This window comes from Lagopus muta, chromosome 5 (assembly GCF_023343835.1).
Source record: "Lagopus muta isolate bLagMut1 chromosome 5, bLagMut1 primary, whole genome shotgun sequence".
NCBI classification, from domain to species: domain Eukaryota; kingdom Metazoa; phylum Chordata; class Aves; order Galliformes; family Phasianidae; genus Lagopus; species Lagopus muta.
This window is the reverse complement of record NC_064437.1, coordinates 58,179,242-58,203,952: the sequence shown is the minus strand read 5'-3', so window position 1 is coordinate 58,203,952 and position 24,711 is coordinate 58,179,242. Positions and strand designations below refer to the sequence as shown.

The window sequence follows — 24,711 nt, the reverse complement described above, 5'->3', positions numbered from 1 at the left end:
GGGCAGCGTTTCTATTACTAACAGCAGCCCCTTCTTGCATTGAGCACAGCAGGCAATTATTTTTCCATTGCCTGCCCTAAAACCATTCACTATAGTTGAAAATGCCCAAAAACATAAACTGGCAAAAACATTTATATTGCCCAGAATATTGCACTGAAGCCTTAGAAGAAGTTTAGTGGAATGTGACATCTTCAAAGCTAAAAAGGCTACTGATTTTCAGTCCTATTTAAGGATTAACAGAAAGACCAGGAAAAGTACAGCATTTAAGAAAGCAGCCCCCAGAATCTGCAGGTATTCTGCAGATTCTGCAGATATATCTGCAGGGATAAAACAACAGGGCATCTGGCCAAGACCTGCTGTTACTCATGCAGCTGCTAGGTTGAATTTTGCCATTTCACTCAATAAGCTTCCACTGGCCCTCTCATACTTCATCAAGCTGCTTGAAAGCAAAAGGAATCATTCCCAACACTCACCCTGCCCGGATGGATGTCCAGGGCATCACAGAGCTTGCCTGCAAAGTGCTTCGATCTTTCAAAGCTGCCTCTGCCAATGCTGTAGGAGCCATCCAAGAGGAAAAGGATATCAACAGAAGCTGAGCACCACATCACTAGGAAAGAACAAGATACACGCTTGGGTCACAGGTGACTGCAGAATGTGGGTAGGCAGATGTTGTAAAAAACAATGAAAAAAAGAAAAAGAAATAAAATCACCTGGATTTGTCTTACCTTTTAGAAGCAAATGGAAAAAATGCAGATAGTTGGCCCTACAGAACACACACTGGAGCAGTTCCACGCTCCCAGACCAAGCCCTGCATGCTCCCCCCTTCCTGTTCTGTTCAGTGCTCATAGTTCACAAGACTTTCCCCTGACATTTCAGATTTCAGGTTCCAAGCATGGTGCTGTGAACCCAAGCAAAGCAACTGAGCCAGCAGCTCTGATAGGTGGATGTAGAGAGACCACAAGCACAGGGGGAGCCCCATCCCCAGCCTGAGGCATAGGAGAGAATTGCAAGGCATTTACAGGGTGCACCACATCCCGCTGAGCCAGATGTGCTTCATCTACAGCACACTTTCCTTCATCTACAGCACACTTTCCAAAGCACACTCTGGTTTTCTAAACAAACTCTCTGAGCAGTTGCAAGGCACTGAAGAGACGTCTCCCAAAGATCTGCCCATTATCCCACCTTCAGAGACTTGCCCTTGTGTCACCCCTGCTTGCAGAAACAGACCAGCTCCCCAGCATCTTTGACAGAGCTCGTTGGCAGCCTGCCCACTCCGCAGAGACCTTTTCAAGGCATTGACATAGAATTCAGAAGGTAGAGGACTCGCTCTATAAAAACAAACTTACATTGGCCAGCAGCTGAGATCTTGCCAATCGTCTCCTGGTCAGCATAGATTTCCTGCGTGCCCGATGCCAACCAAACTGTGGGACCAATCAGATAATCACCCATCAACACTAGAAACTGCCTTTAAAAAAATGAGAGAACTCCAAGACTGAGAGCTGGGGCAGGTTTCGCTCTAGAGATCACAATCAGAGGCACATACACACCACGCAGCTGCAACTGGAGACATCTATGAACTTTGAGTATCAAAATAATCAGCTTTTGTTTGGAACAGACTCTTCACATACCAATCTGTCACATGTTTGAAAAGCTATTTCTACAGGTATTGCTTTTTCCCTCATTTCAGAGCTTTACCCAAACTCTCCTGGTTCAGCTCATCCCTCCCACAAAGAACTCCATCTGGAAGGAGGGAAACATTTGCCACAGAAACCCCTGATGCAATAAGATGGCTTTCAATACCTTGGGGAAGCAGGAAAACACAGAGGGACTCGAATGGCAAGAGGTTCATGGTGACAAATCTGAAATAAAGAATAAAAGGAAAGGAACCCAATTAACCCAATTCCTAAAGTAGGTTTCTTTACCTACAGCTAAGATCTCTTTGCTGACTGTCTCACGTGAAGAGTTATGAAACACGTGCTCAGGGCAAAAGCAATGGGGAGAAGGGTAGGAAATAGGTGGCAAAGCATCCAAATAGAAGGAATGATAGAGGAGAAAGTTCCTCCCATGTGCTCGTCCCACAACAGAAAGCAGTTTTGCAAGGAAGGACTGCCCATCCCCAGCAACACCCAGCCACAGGCTCTTCCAGCCTTCTATTTTCTGAGGACTGGCTTGCTGTGGAGATGCTTTTATGTGTACAGGTCAGTTTTCTGCTCATTTTGTTCCTCCAAAATCAGAACAGCTGCCATTGCTTTGTTGGTGGACTGCAGCAGCACTCCCAAGCAGGCCCAGATTTAGATCCAGTGTGCAATGGATTTCAATTTGCAATACATGTATTTATTTTTTCTCCAGATGAAGAGGGCTGCGTGTACTCTTTAGAGCATTCTGGCAGCCACCCCAGTGTCCTGGTCATGGCCCAGGCTTCATGGCCTGCAGCTTCCAGTTTCCAGTGTTTCACAAGCATCACCTGGCCAAATTAACAGATCTCAGGTTTGCTCAAGTGAAGGGAGGAGAACACAAACCACACCTCCATCAAGGCAGCCCCTGTGCCCCTCAGTAGCTCCAGCATGTGCCTAGGATGGAAGGTCATGCTCCTGCCATACCCCCAGGACAGCTTTTTAGGAGCTAATCCCAGAGCAGACAACACCAGAGGAATGGCAAGCCTCCACCTGCAGCCAGAGGGGACAGCTGTGGGGGGTCTGGGGATGTTTTCATGCAAAACAGTGAGGGCTTGAGAGGTTTCTTTGGTTTCCAAAGTAAGGCACAGGTTGGAACACACACAGTTCAGGATGCTTCATCTCCTCAGTGGGCAGCTAAGAGGTAGGTGGGACACATCTATGGGGAGCCCCAGGCACCCACTCTGCCCTGGCTAGGGATAGCTAAGGGGGGAACAGCAGGCAGAGCTGCAGGGAGAAGGAAGAAGAGGATGAGGAAACGTTTAACTAGCACTCAAATACACACCAAAACATCACTCTACAGCTTCCAATATGTTTTTCTACAAGTGAGAAATTAGATTAAAATTGTCATAAAGATGCTCTACAAAACCAGCTACTTTATCCAGAACACCTGGCTTTGCATCAAGTAACAGCTTCAACGGGCTTTTCCCCTGCCCAGAGAAAGTGCATTCCATGAACATCTCTTCTTGATCCTCTGCTGGATGCCCCGTCCAAGGGCATCCCAGGGAGCCAGAGCCCACCCGAGCAGTCCAGGCATGGAGTGCTTGCTTCCACCAGTGGGTATATAGGAGTATAGGTATATAGAATATAGGAGGAAATGCTTTGTGGGATGGCTAGGGAGAAGAGAACCTGTGTGAACCTGGGGTCATGAGATAAATCAGCCACAGCGTAAGGTAAAGAAAGACACAAATATAATTACACCAAGGCCATCAAAAAATGCAGAGGACGTGGTAGTGTACCAGGTTGGGAGCTAATTCAAGGCACTGGGCACAGGTGTGAATCCTACAATCATCCCCTGCAGCTCTGAACAGCTGCAGAGGTGCCCACTCAGCAAGTCCCAGCCAGGAGCAGCCACAGCTGAGGCAGATCAGCGAGTGATGGACCTGCATCATGGGCAGGTGCAAGCAGTTCCTAAGCAGGTGGGTGAGGATCAGCACCCTGTGCCTCAGCAAACCTTCCTCTTGAGGAAAGAGCTCTGCTTTGTCCTTCCCCATACATCCAAAACTGAAAAGGGCAAACTGTAGTTTTTCAAGCCTAAAATTGTATTGACTACCTACAGCACAGGCTGGACTGCTATCATCATTCAATTCAGCTCTCAGGATGTAGAATCATTAGGTTTAGAAAAGACCTAGGGTCTTTAGGGTTAGAAAAGACTTCTAAGATCATGCAGTCCAACTATCAGTCCATCCCCACCGTGCCCACTGACCATGTCTCCACATCTCTGTTTCTTGAACACTGCAGGAACAGTGACTCCCCCACCTCCCTGGGCAGCCTGTGCCAATTGTCTCAATGCTCTTGTAATTTTTCCCTAATATCCAACCTGAACCTCCCCTGCTGCACTTTGAGGCCATTCCCTCTTGTCTCATGGCTATGAGACGGACCGTCTCCACCTCAGCACGCCATGCCTCACTCCTGTTTGACCCTTCTGACAGCAACGTGCAATGAGGAGCCCTGTGAGCTGCAGGGCCAGCCTTTGCCATGGCACCACTCCTGCAGATGTGCACAGGCTGCTACCTGCATGCACTGCAGGGCAAAGCCTTCCTAAAGGAGCCTCACAATGCAGGAATCTCCCACAGTCAATTTCTCTACAGAACCAGGATAGGAGCAGGAGATTTTTTTATTCTTCACTTATTTCACCCAGTTGTACCTGCAGCCATCGCGCCACGCCAGGAAAAGCCCCGTTGCACACAGCCGAAGGCTGAAAGCGTTCTCAGCTCTTCGCCTAGGCGCGCTGCAGACATCGCTTCGGCTCTTCCAGTCTTTGCGTCTTCTGCAGACAGTCTAAACTCAAGACGCGAGGCACAGCCCGCCTAGGAGCTGCCCCGGCACGCTCAGCACCTCTCCCCTACCGCACCCCGCAGAAACGACTCACCCGAGAGCAGCAAAGCAGGGCTAAGTCTGGCTGTCTGCTGCCCCATAAACACATGGCTTCGGGGCGATGCTCCTCCATCCCCTAACTAACGCCCGCCTGCGGTTCCCCATGTGCGGCCCCCCGGCTCCCCGTACCCATCCCCGGAGCGGGGCTCACCGGCGGCGCTTCCACGCCGAGCTCTGCGCGACCCTCGGCGGCTCCGCGGGGAGGAGGAGGAGCCGGGAACGGAGCCCTGCCTCTGCCCGGCCCGCCCCGCAGGTCTTGGTGGGATACAGCCGTGTGCTCAGCTGTCTTTTAGAGCTGGGAGAAAGGTGGTCTTTAAATACTCCGAGGATGCGATGTAAAAAGGGGCGTTGTGGCCTTGTGTTGCATGGTGAGGGCAAACCTGGAGGGTTTAGGGCCGCTGCCACTGATGCTCTTCTACATAAAAGTACTTTAATGGTAGTTTCTATCACAGCATTTATATTACACAGTGGGTGTATCACCCAGAGGTGTGCAACACAATGGAAAGCACAGCAATGACGGCAGAATAGCAAGGGTCAGCTGCAATAGAGAAACATCGAATCAATCAGAAGAGGACTTCTCTATTAGTGTGAAAGTGGTGGAAACCAAGAAGGCAGCCTTTAACGATGCTGTCTAACTTCACAGAGGCCTAAAATTAAGTTGAAAGACTAGTAAGGCTAAGATAGAGTTGTTTAAGTAAAATCAATCACAGAATCACAGAACAGCCAAGGTTGGAAGGGACCTCAAGGACACGAATCTCCAACCCCCACCCCATGCAGGGCCACCAACCTCCCCATTTAATACCAGACCAGGCTGCCCAGGGCCCCATCCAATCCGGCCTTGAACACCTCCAGGGACGGGGCATCCACAGCCTCTCTGGGCAGCTGTTCCAGCACCTCACCACTCTCTCTGTAAAGAATTTCCTCCTGACATCCAACCTAAATCTTCCCTCCCTCAACTTAAAACCATTTCCCCCTGTCCTGCAGTTACCGAACCCTTTCAAAGAGTTGAGTTTCAATCATACCACAGTTGAACTTTATGATTACAATCATATTTAATTTAACAGGGTATTTTCAAGATGCTGTGACAATTCCATAAACTTATGTGCGTTCAACAGCAAAATAAAAACAAAAAAAGCTTATCAACAGCGAGCTACCAAACAAAAACAGAACAAAAAGTTCAGCTTGCAGCTTTGAAATCGTTAACGTTATACATTTGATAACCAAATACACAGACTGATACAGTTATTTAAGCAACAGAGGAAGCAACTCATTTTTACTACAATGAATAAAACTGCTCTTCCAAAGATGATCTTGTAGGTCCTTTCCAACCTTGTGATTCCATGATTCCATATAAACTGAACAGAACTTCAGACTCAGCTTTCCAACATTTTTTTCATTTCTCCGTATCTGTCTGGATTGTGGTGTTTGTTTAAAAGGAAGAGGAGAACCTGTTCATGTTTTTTAAGCTGTGGGAGAAAAAGTATTAGAAATAGCAATGAAACAATTTGTGTGCTTTCAGATTAAGGCAGTTCCTAAAACTACAAAATTCAGCCAAATTCCACATCAGTTCATTGAATTGCAGTTCCTTTCTATGATGAAATCTTTGAAGAACACACCTGAATTCTGACTTCTTTCCTTTTAAAGATAATTCTATGACCATAATAATGGAATACTCTTAAGACTGAGGATGTTAATTATTTACCAAGAGGTAAAGCTCTTGAAACTATCAAACAGCTACAAGTTCCAATATCCTGAACACAAATTCTCACCCCTTGCTCCATGACAGAATGTGGCATGCATTAATATTCATCCGTGCCACCTGAAATACACATCTATCTCAAGCTTCCTTACGCATACAGCTGTGTCTGTCAAGCTGAATCCACAGCAAAACACAGCTTTGTTACTGAAAGAATATCCAGTTGCCACTGCCTGCATGCTGCAGTTTATGCAAACACAGCAACTACCCTCACACAGCAGACATAAAAGCTAACATCCTGAGCCCTTATGCTCCAGGAGAGAAAACAAAACAGAACTCTGCAACCTCATCCCCAAAACAAACAAACAAACAAACAAACAAACAAAAACGGAGTTGGATGTGTGGCAAAGCATAGGCTAATAGAACCTGTGTGATCTGTATGCTGTCTTCTCAGTTTCAGGCTGTTCCAATATGGCTGTAATCCCTTAGAAAACCTTAGGAAATAACTGGCATATTCCTTTCTCTTATCTTCAGTATTTCAGTTAGCTATTACCTTCCTGCTCCCACATGCTTCCCACTTAGGGCTTCAGAAATTCTGGAAACACACAAAGTGAGGACTGTTAGCACTGTTTCTTACCTACCTGCATTTTTAATTCTGCACAGCAGCATTTGGTCTCACTTCCGCTGCCTACAAAACAAATGAAACACACCAAGTAAGTGAAGCAGTAAGATAAGGGAAGCAGTGTTCACATGTGAGCTGCTATGTGACATTTCCTAAAGCACTCACAGTTCTTCAAATTATGTTTAAATTGAGAAGCCTGTGAAGATTATTACCTTGATGTGCAACATCAGAGTTTGCAGCTTTGCAGTATCTCACCAAACCCTCCGTTACTAATTTGTCTGCCACATTCAGGCTACCATTTTCACTCTCTTTCTCCACTTCTACCAATTTAATATTTCCACTAAGTCCTTTCACTGTGATTGTGACATATTTATTCAGCAACATTTCCTTTAGTGTGTCAAGAACCAATGGAGACCACTCAACTTTCTTTATTCCTAAAAAAAAAGTAATCAAATTTGTTAAGAGTTCCTTTTTATTCACTTCACAAATAACATCACAGTTTTTGAAAACGTGACACTAAATTTCCATAATAAACAGCCAAAATCCTACCACTAGTTAAGAATTTTTTCTGAAATAGTGTACTGGTTAATACTGTGATAGCTATTTCAATTGATCATGCTTATCATTACTCAGGAATGAACACCATCATCAGCAGAGATGTAGACTTAAAATAACTTTCAATTTAAAACGTCACGTTCTCATTTGTTTTGTTCTTACCTGCAAGTGAACATGTAATTGTCTGAAAAGGAATCTTTAAGAAGACATCAGTGATGGGCAGCACATTTGAAAGTGGTACATTTTCTGTGTTCCCATAGTCTGCATACAGTACTTCAACTGTGGACAGAGAAACTTTCAGAACAACAGCTCTGTACCAACGCCCATCACCTGGAAAGATTGAAACAAGAATCACCACACATGAAAGCTACATTCATAAACACAGATTGCTGTAAACAAGAAAAGAAACTGGACAACAGAAAGAACCAACAATTGACAAACAACACTTATGTTCCATTTAATTCATCAACCCCGTTTCCATAAATTCTTATCTCAACAAGCACTTTATTTTACAGTATTTACTAAGTTAAGGCTGATCAACACTCAACTAGATCTCCTGTAGCAAGGCACACACAGTCAACATTTAATATTTGTTAGTCAACACTATTTATTTATTTTTTAACCTTGTAAGTACTGTATCAGCAGAATATGTCCTCTTCCATACGTTTTGCAGTGCACAATATATTTACCCTTTTCTCTTCTGGACTATCACACTTTTTGCTCTAAAAATACAACCAAACTGTACTTGGCAAACAAAGAAAACTGAACAGTTAGTAGGTTTTCCTCCTTTTTTGAAAGGGATAAACGTGTTTTACGCTTGTTAAGGAAGTGTAAGAATGAAAGATTCCCTCACCTGAAAACCTGGCACAACAGGCTTCACCTAGCGTTGGTCTGAAAGGCTGCTTCTTACAAGACTTACAGTAGTCCTGTAGTTCAGTCAACAGCTTATGCAGTTTATCTCCATCTGCAGAAAAAAAAAATAAAATTGATGAATAACCACGTTTGCAGGTAATGAAGAATGTACTTAAACTCTTCATCTCCTCTACTCTTGCCTTTTTAAATTATTTTAATCTATATTTTTCTGCTGTCTAAGCTATGCTTCCAAGTTCGGTTCACTATAAGCATTCATCTTACCAACTAACTCACAACAATAACTTTATCAATATCAGGAACAGAGAACACAACTCCTTCTTACCTCTGCTATAAGCTGGTACAACATAAAACAAGTCTGGGCTTCTAACTTCTGTCACACAGACAGATACGGTTTGATCCACTGCCAATTCTATTGACTCCCATTGCCCAAGAGAGGTTTCTGTAAGAAGGGCATGAAAATGCTGCATGATGCTTTTCTCTAAGTACATACATGATGTAAACACCTGCTAATTTGTCATCTGTAAATATTTTGTTATTTTGAATTTTACAGACAATTTCTATATTTCAAGCGGAGAAACATAAAACAACACAAACAGCAAATTAAGTAAGAGTGAATAGCTGTTAGTGTAAGAAAGAACTAAAAAACACTTAAAAATAAGAAGTAAATATGAAAAAAGATTCAGCCACACAGCAGACTTTCAACCCTCCACTGTCAAATATTCCCCTTGAATTCATTTAAGACAAATCTAATGATTTTTTGTCTGCAATGCCCACAGGGGCACTTCTGTTTAGTTGTAAAAACATCATGATATACTCAAAATTAAGCAGATTTACTATTGATATCATCAGTAATTAAACAAAAGGAAGATGGTTCACAGCTAGAATGCTGAAAATTCTTTTCAAATCTAAAAGCTAACATTCATTTAGTTACCTTTATCATCAGACTTACTTGGAAAAGTATTTTTATCTTGCAGATCTTCCTTCTCAGCCAATTTCTCAGAAATTAGCATCTCAGTGATCACTTTTGGATGACCCATGGAATTGTCAATAAGTTCTATACCTGCCCCATCTCTGGAAAATGAAATTATTTTGGCTTGAAGCTTCATTCCTGCAGTGCACTTATGAAATCTTTTTGTAGCTTCTGGGCTCCATTTGCTACCAGCAGGCTTTATACCTAGGAAGTAGAAGATGTGCTCAAGATACCTCCAATTATTTGATTTTATCCAAAAAATCTTTTCTAAAAATCACTACCAAAGCTGTTTTGACTGCCTCAGGGATACACACTGTACTTCATATCTTCCCTTCCTTTTGCCAGGACTTCTAAGTTGTTTTTTTTTTACTGCATTTTAAGGTATTCTACCCAGTAAGTCCCATATCTTAGCACAAACAACACTGTGCAGACTGGTTAAGAACAGTTTAATACAGCCTTTTGAAAAAGGGAGCAGAAAACCATAGTGCTTTAAGAGATAAAAAGAGAAGAATATGCCTGGAGAAAATGTGGTTTTGAGCTTTTCCACATTTTATTTATTTTTTAATTCCTAAACTGTGTAGACTTTGTTAGCAGGGAACAACAGGTCTGCAGGACTGAGTGATTTGGTGTGAAAGGAAAAGGCAAGGGTTTGGGAAAAGACAGGGAACATCAGTACAGTGCCAAGTTAAGAGAAATCATATGAAACATTCCCACAGGGGCCTGAAATGCCAGCTTGCTACACTAGAACACATTTGCTCCTTTACCCTGTGGAAAAAAATATACAGAAATAATTAAGGTTCACAAAAGCACATTTATTCTTACAGTAAGCAGCAACTAAAAGCTAGCAAACACTACAGATGAAGCAAAATTACAAGTTCCCTTTGACCAGTAAATCAATAAATGACCCTCAGGCAGATCACTGCACAACACTGGCAGGAGCTCAGCAAAGAACATCTGCCTGTTAAACACCAGCAGGCAGTGTTGTAAGGCTCAACCAGTGGCTTCCATAATTTCTTGAGTCTGGAAGCAATACAGATGTTATTATAAAGCACAGTTCTGTAAAGTATACAGTATCATCATCTCCTTCTCCACAAGCAGCAAGTTTCTAGCTCCTAAGAGCAACAGTGCTTTTAAGGGGAGAATTCATGAGAGGACCCACCTGAAAGCCAGCATTTAATTCCTTGAAATGGCAGCTCCAGGAATGAGGATGAAATGTGCCGTATGTTATCCACTGGTACTTCTTCAACATTTCCATAGTCCACAAAGTGAACCCGAACAACTCTATCTGAAATAATGTCTTCCACCAAAGCACGGTACCAGTTACCATCATCTGATTTAAAAATCAAATAAAGTCACATTTAGCAATAAAACTAATCTCTGCTATCCTCTACCAATATAAAATATTGACTGTATCTTTTTTGGTGTGTTTTTTTGTTTTGTTTTCTTGTTTTTATTTGTTTGTTTCATGTTCTCCCCAAAGAACTGAAATATTTCAGTCTGTTACTTACCAGAGAACAAAGCACAGCAAGGTTCTCCTTTCTCAGGCTTGAAAACATTTGGAGGAGTTTTCTGGCAATATTCAAACAATGATTCGTTAAGTGAGTTTAGAGCACGTAACTCTGAAAAAGAATTTAAGACAAAGTCACTGACATAAGGACAGAACTCAGAAATAAGACTTGGTGCTGTAAACTCACTTGAAACAATGATAAAATCAGAAAGCAAAGAAACTGCGCTGAAAAACAGAAGCTGAAGAAACTTACCATTGCTATTTGCAATCTGGCAGTAGAATTCTCCAGGACTGTACAATGTACACACTATCACATCTACTGCTTGTTTATTAAAGAACGTACTCCACTTGCATTTTTGTTTGTTTGATGTGTCTGCTAGAGAAGAAAAAGAGAAGTAGAAGAAGGGAAATTACACCCACTCCCTCCCCCCCCCTTTTTTTTGTGGGGGGGGAGGGGGGGGATGGGGGAGAAGAGGAGGGATAGTGGAAAGGAAGAGAAGATAATCCATACTGTATACTCATACTTTGTGTAATATCATTTCTCATTATAAATAATCCAATTATTTGCATCTATACATGAATAATACTGATAAAATGAAACACAGTTTTATCAGGGACAGAATTGAAAATAACTTCCTAACATGCCTCATGTTGGAGCTAGGAATCTTCCCAGAAATACACAGAAATGTGACACAGGAGTTATAAAACTCTCAAATTAAAGCTTCAGTAAATGCAAAAAAAGGCAGCTTAGGCAACAAATCCCTTTAAGCCTTGAAGTTACACAGGCTACTTCAGTTGAACAGCTTTTGAAGGACTGAATAAATGGTTTCAGGTGCAAAATATAGACAACAAAAGTGAGCTTAAGGACAAGAGTGTACAAACAGACAGGTAATAACTAGTCATATCGTATTTCAATTAGACATGTTAAGACTTCTAACCAGAGTAAATTCTTGTATAGACTTCTAAGAAGCATGCAACTTCATTACAGGAGGTTAAACATTACCACTTTATCAGGATGTGCTTGTACTCACGATTTGCTTGCTTAACATCACCCGTTTCAATTGCTTGCAAGGCCATTCTTGATGCTTCATCTGCACAGCCTTTCTCTATGAGACATCTCGATATATTTATTTCTGGAATTACTGATGCATCTGTGAGCTCCACCACACATCTGTAACTCTCTTTATCCACTACTTTCACTGTGAACACTTTGTCTTTTACTAATTGTTTCATAAGAGAAATAGCTTCTGAAGTCCAGGCTCCCAACAATGGCTTGATACCTAAAAAAGGTCAAATAGTATGGAAGAATTCTGAGACAGCTCAGATTTCAACAATATGTGGAGGAGTACAGCAACACTCTTTGAAGTAACAGATCAAGCAGCAGATATGCCAAGGAACTCTCCCACTACAGAGGCACACAACAAGATTCTAAAACCAATTATTCAGATTCTAAATGTGCTGTATTTTGATTTAATAAAAATCTGCCCAGATAGTCTATAACTAGTAGTATTACAATGTGAATTCAGATTTAGTGCTTATTTGGTATAAAGGTCTAAGAACCACCTGCTTTTCAGTCTCCAGAATACAACTATACTCTTGAGCATACGTTTGGAACAATGTTACCGCTTTCAGCCAGTGTATCTGCTACTGTGAGCTTCTTCCTAAAACTTCATACTGCTAAATTTCATACTGCTTTCTGCTTTTCATACTTCATACTGCTGAATTTCTTTCAAAAACTGCAAGTTATAACCAGAGCATTATAGCAATATGTTAAGAGAAGACAGTTGCTTCCTTGAAGACATTTGACACAGCAGTAATCCCTGCCTCCATCAGGAAACAACTCATCCAATTGCCTTCTAGCATCCCTGAATTTAGGAACTTCCTCAGTTCCAGAATATACATTAGCAGCTACAGGCATCATCACAGTGATTTCTTTAGGTCGTATTCCATATACAATGGTTCCCACTCTGAGTATGTGGGAACCACTGCTTTATGTTATCAAACCTAGTGATACCTCCCTGAACTTCACCAAATAAAACCTGAAACATCAGATGATTTTATAAAGTATTTTAAAGAAAGTACAAAGATCAAATATTCTAAAGCAAGGATACTGAAGCAAAAGTATGGACTGTCTTGCATGGTGAAGTGAATAACAGCAAATAATTTCCAACAGCACGTTAAACAAATGTCAAAAACAACAGGCAATGACTGGCTTCAGAAAAGAGGATGAAGTGGGAACTGTCAAGGCAACTACCAACCTCACAGATTGCACATACATAGGTAAGGCTATGAGTATACCAGTAGTTTCACTAGGTTGGTTCCTAGGGGGACTGATTCCAGTTCCACAACAGATTTAAGAACTCCACTCCTCCTCCAGCAGGCATCTGAATTTTGCTTAGAACAAAGGTATGTGCAAAACCTAAGAACAAGCATGCTAACATAAAGCTGGGTTTTTTTGAGTATTCTCATCACTAAGTACATGAGGAAAGATTTGTCATGCTTTGTAAGCATGCTACAACAGTTAATTTAGAATTCTGAAAGAACACCTACTGGTATCTCTACCCTTTGATCCACAATACTGCACATGTCCTGACTGGACAAGTTAGTTACTTTCCCTTTAACCAAAGAGACTCCATTTATTTCATACCTGCCAAAGTACATCTTATGGCTTGAGCTGGCAAGTCCATTAATTTTGGAATCATAGGACGAAGTCTAGTTGGCTGCAGAACTTCAAAGTTACCATAATCTATATAACCCACCACAATGTTATCTTCAGAAGCATGTGCTATAACGGCAGCACGATACCAGACATTGTCTTCTAGAAAGGAAGATATACACATTCATTACATTTGATTTTAGCCTTTGCAAACAGCACAATTCTTTTGGGCAGATCAATGTGTTGGCAACCTCAGCATAAGAGTTGAAACATCAGCTCTACAGCTCACACAAACCTTGACAAAACCCTGTGGAAGGCATCTACCACCATCACCCCTCGTACCAGTTAAGCGTTGCAAACTCATTCTTTCCATAAAGAATCCCCCACCCACAAATGTATATTGCAAGAAAAATTTAAGTATCCCCATGTAACAAAGTTAAGTTCAATGTATTTTAAAAAAACAGGATCTCAGTTGACTCAAATTATGTGTCTAATACAAGTTTTCTAATTCAATTAAAAGATTTCAGATAGAAATACAAGCTTACTCTCAAATCTATCAAAGCAACTAATGTAATGATTTTTTTTTCTTGCTAAGTACCTGAAACTAATTATTAAAACACTAAGGCAGCTTACTGACAGTAATACCTTTTTCTGAATGTGCAGAAAAAAAAAGTTATTTCAGCTTCTGTTCAGTTCCACAGCTAGTTTACTTAAAACAGAAAAAACACATATGAGGTCAGAAATGAAGAGACTGTTCATAGATCAGCAAGTTTTAGCTGCAGCCACTTCTGACCAGAACAAAAAAAGGTACAAAAACAGCAATATGTTGGTTTCAGGCTTTTTTTTTTTTAATTCTCCTTGCTAATAGCTGGATGAACAGAAGAATGATCTTTATTCTACTGTGCTCAGGCAAGCAGGACTTCATATCCTTTCAATAAAAGTTACTTACTTCATACAGAAATATCAATTCCTAGCACAAAATGTTTGAAATTTCTAGCCTATATTTATTTCCAGTCACAGGAAATGGGGCTAACCAACATAAAATCCATTCTTTAAAAAGCTCCTTCATACAAAAAAGAATCAAGTGCTCTATGTTTGCTTAATAAAGGGGCTGTTTTATGGTCTTTAAAAAAAAATATCTATATTTCATAGATGCCTCCTTTAGACAGATGTTCACCTTTACCTGTGAACTGGGCACAGCACAGCTCTCCAGAAACTGGTCGGAAATTTGGATTACTTGGAAGTTTGCTGCAATATTGGCAAAGATGCGCCTGAAGCTCAGCAAGACGACCTGACATGAAAAAAACAGGTTTTAAGGAAGTGCACAGATCTGAAGTTCAAAACCTGAATGAACTTGTTGTAACATTAGAGGTGTTTCAAGTAACGTTCAAAGTAATATTAAGATAGTGGTCAAACTGAGACCTTTCAACCTCCATCACTTAATAGAGTCCTTGCATGAGTGGGAGAATTTGCTGTGCTTAACAGTACAGACAGAAAAACCAGTCACAGACTCTTTCAATACCATAACATAGCTGAATCCACTAAGAACTGAACCATGACTAATGAACCATGCTGGAAAAAAACAAAAGGAAGATTGCTCTTTAAAGCAGAGATATCTGATTAGCACAACTTCTTGCCAGAACAACTACGTGCTGTAAGCTCTCAGAATTCAAAGGATGAGTAGTGAGAAATTCACTTACTAAGTACACCAGACAGCCAGCTGCAAAATCCCTTTTAGCTGAAAATAACTATATACCCAGACAGTGCTAGAAGGCACGTGCCACAAACTCATTCTGCTGTCTTTCTCCTCAAAACATCCGTCTGCTAGCATTGTGCACCAAAAGCCTCTCTCACCTAGCATTCTGACCCACTGTAATTGCTCTTATATACTACCCCAGCAGAAGACAACAAAGCAAGGCTTGGGCACTATTTATCCAGCCTTCTCTCTCCTCAAAACTCAGATATTCTCCCCATACAATACAACAACAACAACAGTCTATATACATCCAGCCTATAAAGAAACTTCTCCCCAGTGGTAAAAGCCTTGGAGGCCTTTAGCAGAGTTTGCTGTGATAGAAAAAGTGGAAATGGTTTCAAGCTTAAAGGTCAGATATAAGGAAAATGTCTTCTACAGTGAGGGTGGTGAGGCACTGGAACAGGTTGCCCAGAGATGTGGTTGATGCCCTGTCCCTGGAGACTTTCAAGGCAAGGCTGGACCATGTCCTGGGCAACCTGCTCTAGCTGTGGTGTTCCTGTTAACTGCAGGGGAGCTGGACTAGATGGTCTTCAGAGGTCCCTTCCCAACTCCAAGGACTCTATGATTCTAGCAACAAACAATAATTACGTACTGACACACATTTCTGGAACACTTTAGAGAATGTTTAACATCTAACAGAACATATTTACAATGTAAATATACAGACTGACTTGAGAGGACTGCTAAAAATCCACAGCACATCATCCTTCTTAAGGTTATTCAGAATGCCCACAAACCATCACCTTACAAGTTACTAAGCAGCATTAACAGATTATGATGCCAAAAAGATTCTCTAAAGAACCAAGGCTTTTAAATGATGCACAGCATAACGCCACAAAGATTCTCCAGTACAAGATCAACTAGCAATATCTTCCCCTGGATACTCACTACTGAAGAAGAAGGTGCTGCAATAGCTCACAGCTTACTTTCAATCAAGTCACTTACGGCCAATGTGTATCTGCTGACAGAAAAAGTCTTCTGGATTTTGAACATGGGAAACCACAACAGAAAGCGTGTCTCCAATACATATAGAGACAGACTGTGCAGTTATATTTCCACAGCAATGCTGTTCTTTATCTTCAGGTATTTTTTCTTTACTTCCCTTAGAATTGTTTTCTGGCACTGTACATAGAAAGTAGAAAAAGATAGAAAGTGGTTACTGAGTAAAAGCTAGATGACTTTCAAGTGTGAAACTTCACCAGGCAGGAGTCAGAGACACTTTTAAAAATTACACTGAATTAAGCTACAAAATTAAATATGTTGAACATTCTTTTTTGCCAGACCTTTTGAATTTTGTAGGCTCCTGCCATTTCATCCCTTAAATTAATGGACACAATCATCACACAAGAAGCATTTTATACTATTAAAAAGAATAAGTACTACTGTCACCAGAGCTTAGAATTCTCTAAACTATATCCATTGGTGCACCTTCTTTGGGATACTTGTTTAGTAAATGTGTACAAAATGGAACAAGAACTTGTCAAATCTTAAGGGGGGAACTAGAAACTAATGCTGTCATTTCTAAAGGGTTTAAAATGGAGGGGGCAAAAGAAAAGGAAAAAAAAAAAGTGTTATCACATCCATGTACATCTGTTAAAACAATAATAAAAATAAACAAGACACTTCCATAAAAAAATTATTGAAGGTAGAGAGGGAAGGAAGCAAAAGACAAAACTGCATTCTAAGAGTCTTGGAAAAGACTGGAGAAAGTGAACATGAAGACTCACCAGTTTTGTTCCTTACCTCTTCCCCAACCTTTTCCCTCCCCCTTCCATACCCACACCAGATATACTTACAATCTGGAAGAACAACATCTACAGCAAAACTTGACATCATTTCCTCTTGCAGTACATCAACAACAATTACTGAACAGGTCTTTCCCATCAGCTTGGAAGAAAAGATAGCAGTGTCTTCATTGCATGCTTGTTCAGGATCATAATTGGCGAAAGAACACTTAATTGCCTGGAAAGAATTACCATCAGAACACAGGAGATAGAGGACTGTCTGCCTTCTAAGAAAAGTCAGTCAATTTTTGAGGGCTTCTTATCAGGTATAAGAGTAAAAGCTGCTGTTGAGATCTGAAGCACTACCAATTCAACTAGCATCTTTACAGAACAATTAAAATATGAAATTTTGTTCAAGCTGAACACTGTACAGGAGCATTAGACAAGGTGTGGCTGCATCACACCATGTCTGAATACAAGTACACACTGTAATCAGTAGACACTGATTAGATTGTAATCAGTAGACACTGGAGATTTTGAGATAAGGATCACAAGGCCATCAAATGTTTTAGGAATCCAGAGAACCACTTGAACATATTATGAAAAACAGTAGCAACAGTTGCTACTTAGAGAAGTCACCAGTTGAAGGAATGGTTCTCTATTTGCATCAGGTCAAACAAACAACTTTGACCTGCAGATTAAAACTAGACCACAATAAACAACTACCAGAACAGTCCTGCAACTCAGGCCAATGAGATTCACCCACGCTAAGTGATTTTTCACTGCTACATTAGACCATATTGAAATACTTCAACAGGAAGTTGAACTTTAAGTGTAGTAAAGCGATTTTTACGCATCGCTTTCACTGAATGCAAAATACTGTGATAAGGACAGTTATACTGAGATAAGAGTTACATCTATTTCAGAGCTATTCATTTAAAATACCACGCTACTGGTAGGAAAATAGAACTCACACATGGAGGAAACAGTTCAATGTCTTTGTATAGAGCTTTAATCCAGGAGAATGGAATATTTTCTTCCTTTCCACAATCTATATAGAACACTTGTGCTTTCTTCTGCAATACATCCACATCTTTAACCAATGCTCGTCTCCATGTCTGTATTCAAGAAATAATATTCTTAGTAAGAGCACACCATAATAAGCAACTGCATTTACTGTACTCCTCACTAAAACACACACACTTCAACTTCTAATTTAATAGATTTGTTTTTAAACTAAGGCAACTGAGAATTTTGAAGCAAATCAAATTCACTGCAGTGCTGACTTAACATAGTTAAACTCCTATCAAAATTGGCTTACCTACAGTAAAATAAGGATTTGTTAACAACGAAAGAGAAAAAAGTGGGATTTAACAAACAGAAGGATGGGATTGGAAACGGGAACAAGGGGAGACTACAGAAAAGCAATCAGAAAAGTCAGGTAAGAAATGAGCAATAAATTAAATAGGTCACACTCCAAACTAACAACAGCAATTCAGATTTGCTATTAATTCCTACACCATTCAATAAAGACAAAGACAAACTGCTCCTGTCAGGTTTGAGTGCATACAAACTCCTAGAAGTAAATGCTTTTTTTAGAGGAGGAATAAAAGAAATCAGTACTTTGAGTTCCAGATTTTACAAAGTTAGTTGTTACCACAGTAATTGAATCTCTAAAACTAGCAATCTCAACTGGTAGAGACATAAAAGCAAACATGCAAAAGCATGATCAACTCAACATAAAACTGATTTTAGGGTCAATCAGACCTTACCTGGTCCACAGAATTCCTTGCCACACAGACTTCCCCTCTGATTGCAACGTACTGCTCTTGAATAACTGTGTTAGCATAACAGTCTTGCAGCTTTACAGAAAGTTTGCTCATCTGCTCTAGAGCTCTGGGAGAATTCATCTGTATATAAAATTCACTTGGACTCTTGAATTCTGTTACCGTACCCTGAATAGAAAAGCCACAGTAGTTAAGGATTATGCAACCACAACCCACAGGCAGTACCAGCGTGCTTTCCAGTAAGTGCATTTCACCCTGTACCTGACACTGCTCTTTTGTTTTGGATCTAGCAGTGGTATCTGCTGAGAAGAAAGACCATTATGCTCACCGTCACAGAAATGAATCTTTATTATTCCCCATCTCCTCACCTTGCATTTGCTCATCTTTATAAAATAAAGAAATTTTACAGGCAAGCAAAACAAGATAGAGCTGAAGTAACAAGTAGCTATACATGCTTAACTGAGCTTCAAATGCAACCTAGAAAACAACTCGCATTATTCCTAAACTAAAGTACCTGTACTTCCATAGATTTTTTGATTCCTAGAGTCTGGAGATCCGAAAACATGATCTTCTTGATACGCTCTTTTGTCTTGAAGGAATCCTCAGCAGTTAAATTATCCTAATTAAAAGAGCCACAAGTTACGTTTAGACTCCAGTTGTTCTGCTGTGTCTGCTTTATTAACAAACACAAAAAGAACACTGTACCATCTCAAGCAATACGTCCCGAGTGCTTTTGTTGAGTTTCAACGATTAAGCCTTACAGATTTTGTATTACTTTTGAAAATAACAAATCACATTCGGAGATGGACTGAACAGACAACAAAAAACAAGCACCAAAGCAGCCTGAGAGCATGGCAGCAGCCATGGGTTGGCCTGTTCCTTTCACACCTGCTTTTACAGCACCAACTCAGCCATACCTTCTGCTAATGATGCTTTCCCAAGAGGAACTGAACTTCACCTGCTTCCTTGTGGCTTTAACACCAAAGTAGATTACAGCTACTGCTTTAACAGCATGCATCTTGGTTTTCCTTTTCAAAGTAACATTACACAAGCAGTTTAATCTAATTTGCCTAAATGCATACCATCCATGTACTGCCACCCTAAAAACATTCAAACAGTCTCATATGCATTTTGAAGGAACACCTCTTATCTTTGGAACAGCATACTTCAGACAAGTATGATGACAAAATACTGCAGCAAATGCCAAATTGTTTATTTTCAACACAGATATTTCAGAGCATTTCCCATAAAAGCACATTTCACAGTACAGTAGTAGAATACATTACATATTGAACAACCTTTTAATGTGATCTGCCTTGGTTCACCAGAACTTCCTAAGATGAACCAGGAAATATAAAGTCTTCATTATTTCAAAATAAGTTTTTAGAAATCGTTACAACCTCTTGGTTTAGGTCCCTCACTATCAGCTGATCAGTTTTTACCACAATACTCACAAGCACACACACAACAGAAAGCTATCCAAACTAATAGGAATCCAAACTAAATAGAATTCATGACCAAAAGTGAAACCTTCTTTCTAAACCGCTTCAAGAAGTTAAACAGATGAATTAACTGCCTCTAATAGTGTAAGACAAGGTAGTTTTCTTGTGCTGTGCAGACACGGATCTAATTGGAGGTATGCATATTTACTTGCTTCTATAAATATCATCCCAAGAAAACCAAGAACACAGCAAAACCATCTCCAGCAGAACTGTTCATAGGAAGTCTACAAGAAGAAACATTTGGGTAAAAACAGGATCAAAATGCTGCAGAGGAGAACTGCATCACATTTAATTCCTGTTACAGCAAGGAAGCAAGACCTGCATCTGTTAATACAAAATGCTACGTTAAATGCATTTCTCAAGTAAGTTACAAGGCTCCCAGTATTGCTCCAGGCAGGAAAAAAAAACCACCAGACTTTCTTCTAACCTTGACAACTACACCTGTGTCCTAAAATATTTCTCCAGCAACATCATATTTCATTATATTTCTTAGTTGTTTTTTTTTTTTTTTTAATTTATCACAAAAGTGTTTTGTTTTTTTCCCCCAAACAAAAAAATCAAATTTACTGAGAGTCTTGCTAATAGCTGTAGAAGTAACACACTTCTGAATGCTTCTCCAGTAACTTTTGTTTAGAAGCACTGATCTACAATGATTATCTTTGGAATTTGCTCATCTCCTGTACAGAAGAAGTTACAGATATTGTAACTAGCTTACACTAAGCCCACTCAAGACACAGTAAAAAACAAATACCTTAACGTAAAATCCTGTCTTGTTTTTAGCAGGTAATTTCCCTCCACTGCTATTACTTAAACTGTAATCAGAAAAAAGAAAAAAAAAAAAAGGTTAACTAAAGAACCAGACAAATAACACTTGTAACATCCAATTGCAAATAAAACAGGAAAGCTGTGTTCATAATACAAGATTTGACACAGGTCAAACCTTCCTTATGCCTCTCCCAAGAAAATGCTGAATTGATGCCACTAATGTCAAAAATGGTAACATAAAAAAAAAGGTAAGTGTTGGTGCTTCAGTTGAACAGTTAGGTAGAATTCAAGTGACATGCCTGGCAGCCTCATCCTACAATCCCAATTCAGCGTTGCAAGGAGTGTGTTTTCTCACAAACTTTGCTATCCCTGATGATGGATATCTGATTGCAGTGACCAATTGCTATCATCAGCCCTTCATGGAGAGGTCAGCTTAAATGCTCAGATCACTCCCCTAAACTTTTCCAAATCCAGCTAATTTGTACAGTGTTATAACCTAATGAAACTTACTTCAGATGAAACAGATTAGCAATCTCCCGAGCATCTCAACTGGCAAGTCAAAGAGATAATGAGCTGACAGAGAATGGTTTGGCTGAAACAACTTGTAATCAAAAATAAAATACCCATTAAGTTCACTGAAGCAACAGTTTAAATATTTAAAGTGTGCCTCTACAGAGTGTGAGAAATACAATCCATTTAATTGTGCCACTGCTGCAAAGTACAGTCTTGTTTGTCTTCCTTTCTCTACCTCATCAGCAGAGATGACATGCAGGCATTAATTCATACATACAGCTCATATAACTCCAGTACTAACACAAAGCAAAACATTTTCGTTTACTTAATTTGCAATTAAGGACTCATAGACATCTTTCAAACCTTCCTAAGACAATACCAGATTAAAAAGAACATATTTTTCTGTAATAGCATAACTTAATTTACCATGCAAGGGCACTAAGAGTGGTCTTGTCATTCTTTAAAGACTATTAAGCAGAGTTTTAAGAAACTTACATCTGCTTAACTGGCTCACATACAACGCTGTGTACTGACCAGTCTCTCTTCTGGCAATCCACAGAGCAATAGTATATTTGTTTACATTGTGAACATCTGAGGGATCCTGGAAAAAAAAGAAAAATTAAGTCACAGAGAAACACTGACACGAGAAGAGACAGCAGCTGTTATACACAAACTCCATACAGCACTTAGTAACTGCTCTATGAGCAGTTGAAGCAGATACAAATAGTTGTTTTTATTCCTCTGTATTCCTCAGAGGAATCAGCCCATAGCTCCAGATTCCTTCTGTACTTAAGAAGAAAAAACCAAAACATTTTTGATTAAGAAAAAGATGCTGTCTTCAGTTTTGTCAGTTCCACAACACCAACTGTGTTCTGAAGTCACTACATTTGCATCTGACACAAAACACACATCCATTTTTAAGGCATTTCTGAATAATCCTTCTGAATAATCCTCCAATTCCACAGCAAATGCACTATACATCACAGAGTAGAGAATAGCACAGCTTACCAGACAGACCACAATGATGGCAAGTTCTCATCTGAGGAGGTGGGGTGAGCGTATTAAAGAGACTCTTATCATAGTCAATAGAAAAAACATTCTTAGAAGAATATTGCAACTTCTTTGGCTTCTCAACTGAATTAGAGTGTGGTACCTACAAAAAAATAAAACCAAATACGTAAATCTCAAGTGATTCTTATCAGAAAAAGCTGCCCAGTTGGATGTAGGTATTCTAATGTATCAAAATTTGACAACAGAAAAAATTTCAAAGTTTTAGAAAAAGACATCACTTCTGCTGATCAGTCATGCTGACTGTTCATGCTGTCTAGAAATGCCCAGAATACTTAAGGCAATTACAAAGAGCAGTAACTCACCATTTCTCCATTATCAGTTGCGTCTGTCAATGGCAACTTTCTTCTAATGGCTGCACTTTCCATGGAACTTCCTAGGAACAGAAGCATTTGCAAAGTGATCAGACAACGTAAATGCCTGCCTGTGTTATGGACTATTTACAGAAAAACAAAACCATTCTCTGTTCTTACTATTCTGCTAGTGCATTCAGTGGAGATACTACAGGAATATTACCCACTCTGAAGTCATTTTTCTTGCTACTGAAAATATGATCATCAGTGGTATAGTTAGAGCAACAGCTTCACTGCTAATCCTCCATCAAGCCAACATAAAGCTTACTTGGCCCTCTTTCCATCCTGAAGCAAATTAATCACTCTTGCCTAATGTGGAACCATATATAACAGTCTCCAGAGGGCTGCTTACCAAGCTAGCTCAGATCTCCCAGAATTAATTTTACTCTGCCACTTGGAATAACTGAGAGTATTGATCAGAGGGTGGTGAAGGCAAACAAACAAACAAACAAAGAGTACTACTGAAAAAATTCCAACTCCACTGCATGCAGAGTATAGTCACCAGTACTCTAAATACTGTTTTTTTTTTTTTTTTCCTAGTTATTTAAAGCATCTCCGGTGACCCAAGTCTAGAACAATTCACAACAATTCACAGAATCACAGAATTGTAGGGGTTGGAAGGAACCTCTAGAGATTATAGAGTCCAACCCCTCTTGCCAAAGCAGGTTCCCTACAGATGGTGGCACAGGAAGGCATTCAGACAGGTCTCAAATATCTCTGGAGAACAAGACTCAATAATGCCTCTAGGCAGCTTGTTTCAGTGCTCTGTCATTCTCACAGTAACTTAGGAGTTAGTTGAGTGTACAAGCCACATTCATATTGGTAATATTGGTAATTGGCATAATGATCAAGCCTGTACACAACTACAGAAGAACAAAATTAAAATACATACGGTTAAAATCTATTTTCTATTGCAGTTATTCATTCCCATGCTGCAATATAGGGTAACAAAGATAATTAAGGGCCTGGAGAATCTCCCATGTGGAAAGGCTGAGGGACCTGGGACTGTTCAGCCTGGAGAAGACTCAGAGGAGATCTCATTAACACATATCTAAAGCGTAGAAGTGAAATCGATGAGGCTGGGCTCTTTTCAGTGACATGCAGCAATAGGACAAAAGGCAGTGGGAAGAAACTTGGAACACATTGAATTCTTTACTGCAAGGGTTACAGAGCAAGCTCAGAGGGGTGGTGAAGTCTCCTTGTCTGGAGATATTTATGACCCCCCCTTGGTCACTTTCCTGCTCTCAAGCTGAAGTAGGGAACCTACTTTAGCAGAGGAGTTGGACTTGATCTTCAGAGCTCCCTTCCATCCCTTATGACTCTATGACTGCCATCAGTGGGAAAAAGTATTATTTGCAAACAAAACACTGATTTTTGTTAGATATTTCACAGGCTCAGCCTCCCAGCTGAGAGAGGAGCTCCTCAGAAAGCTGACATTCTCAATCCTCACCAACACCTCGTTACCTGCATCCTTCACAGGCAGTGCCTGGGCCATGCTGCCGATGACCCCCTCGACGCAGGACAAGCAGGCTGCAGCTGCAGGAGCACAGATTTAAATAAACAAATAAATAAACTCAGGCACTTATTAAAGTCACATTCTAAAGTTAAGACTAAACATCGCTTTAGAAAGAACAACTTGAAGGTGGGACCTGAAGCCTATGGAACTGCGGAAGCTCTCTCTGGAGGAGCTCACTCCAACCAGCCACAGCCGCTATACATGGACCAGCTCTCAGGGCCTCGCAAACCTCGCTGCTCTGCTCCCTCCGTCCGCACCGCTGAGCGCCGCGCCGCACCCCGCCCCCGGAAGTAAGGGC

The 24,711-nt window shown here is 40.4% G+C and overlaps 2 protein-coding genes across 3 annotated transcripts in view; both read right to left on the bottom strand.

Moving 5' to 3' along the window:
• VWA2 (von Willebrand factor A domain containing 2) overlaps positions 1 to 5,892 on the bottom strand; it is a 21,535-nt gene extending 15,643 nt beyond the window's left edge. The window contains 5 exon segments of the mRNA XM_048945884.1: positions 474 to 607; positions 1,347 to 1,421; positions 1,801 to 1,859; positions 4,702 to 4,993; positions 5,880 to 5,892. Of these exon segments, the coding sequence (XP_048801841.1) occupies positions 474 to 607; positions 1,347 to 1,421; positions 1,801 to 1,859; positions 4,702 to 4,993; positions 5,880 to 5,892 (573 nt within the window).
• Positions 5,578 to 24,711, bottom strand: TDRD1 (tudor domain containing 1). 2 transcript variants are annotated; one of them, XM_048946711.1, is made up of 24 exons: positions 24,547 to 24,711; positions 24,362 to 24,433; positions 22,850 to 22,920; positions 22,485 to 22,629; positions 21,972 to 22,077; positions 20,950 to 21,010; positions 19,211 to 19,315; positions 18,682 to 18,864; positions 17,884 to 18,027; positions 16,982 to 17,147; positions 16,131 to 16,307; positions 14,613 to 14,720; positions 13,421 to 13,591; positions 11,805 to 12,053; positions 11,027 to 11,146; positions 10,775 to 10,885; positions 10,426 to 10,596; positions 9,246 to 9,470; positions 8,619 to 8,735; positions 8,277 to 8,387; positions 7,586 to 7,753; positions 7,081 to 7,302; positions 6,888 to 6,934; positions 5,578 to 6,016 (listed from the first exon to the last, which is right to left on the bottom strand). In XM_048946711.1, exons 2-24 carry the CDS (start codon positions 24,390 to 24,392, stop codon positions 5,924 to 5,926), a joined length of 3,102 nt encoding a protein of 1,033 aa, XP_048802668.1. In that variant the 5' UTR covers positions 24,393 to 24,433; positions 24,547 to 24,711; the 3' UTR covers positions 5,578 to 5,923. The 2 variants fall into 2 exon arrangements, with proteins under 2 accessions (XP_048802668.1, XP_048802667.1); XM_048946710.1 differs by having other exon boundaries at positions 11,027 to 11,149; positions 24,547 to 24,710.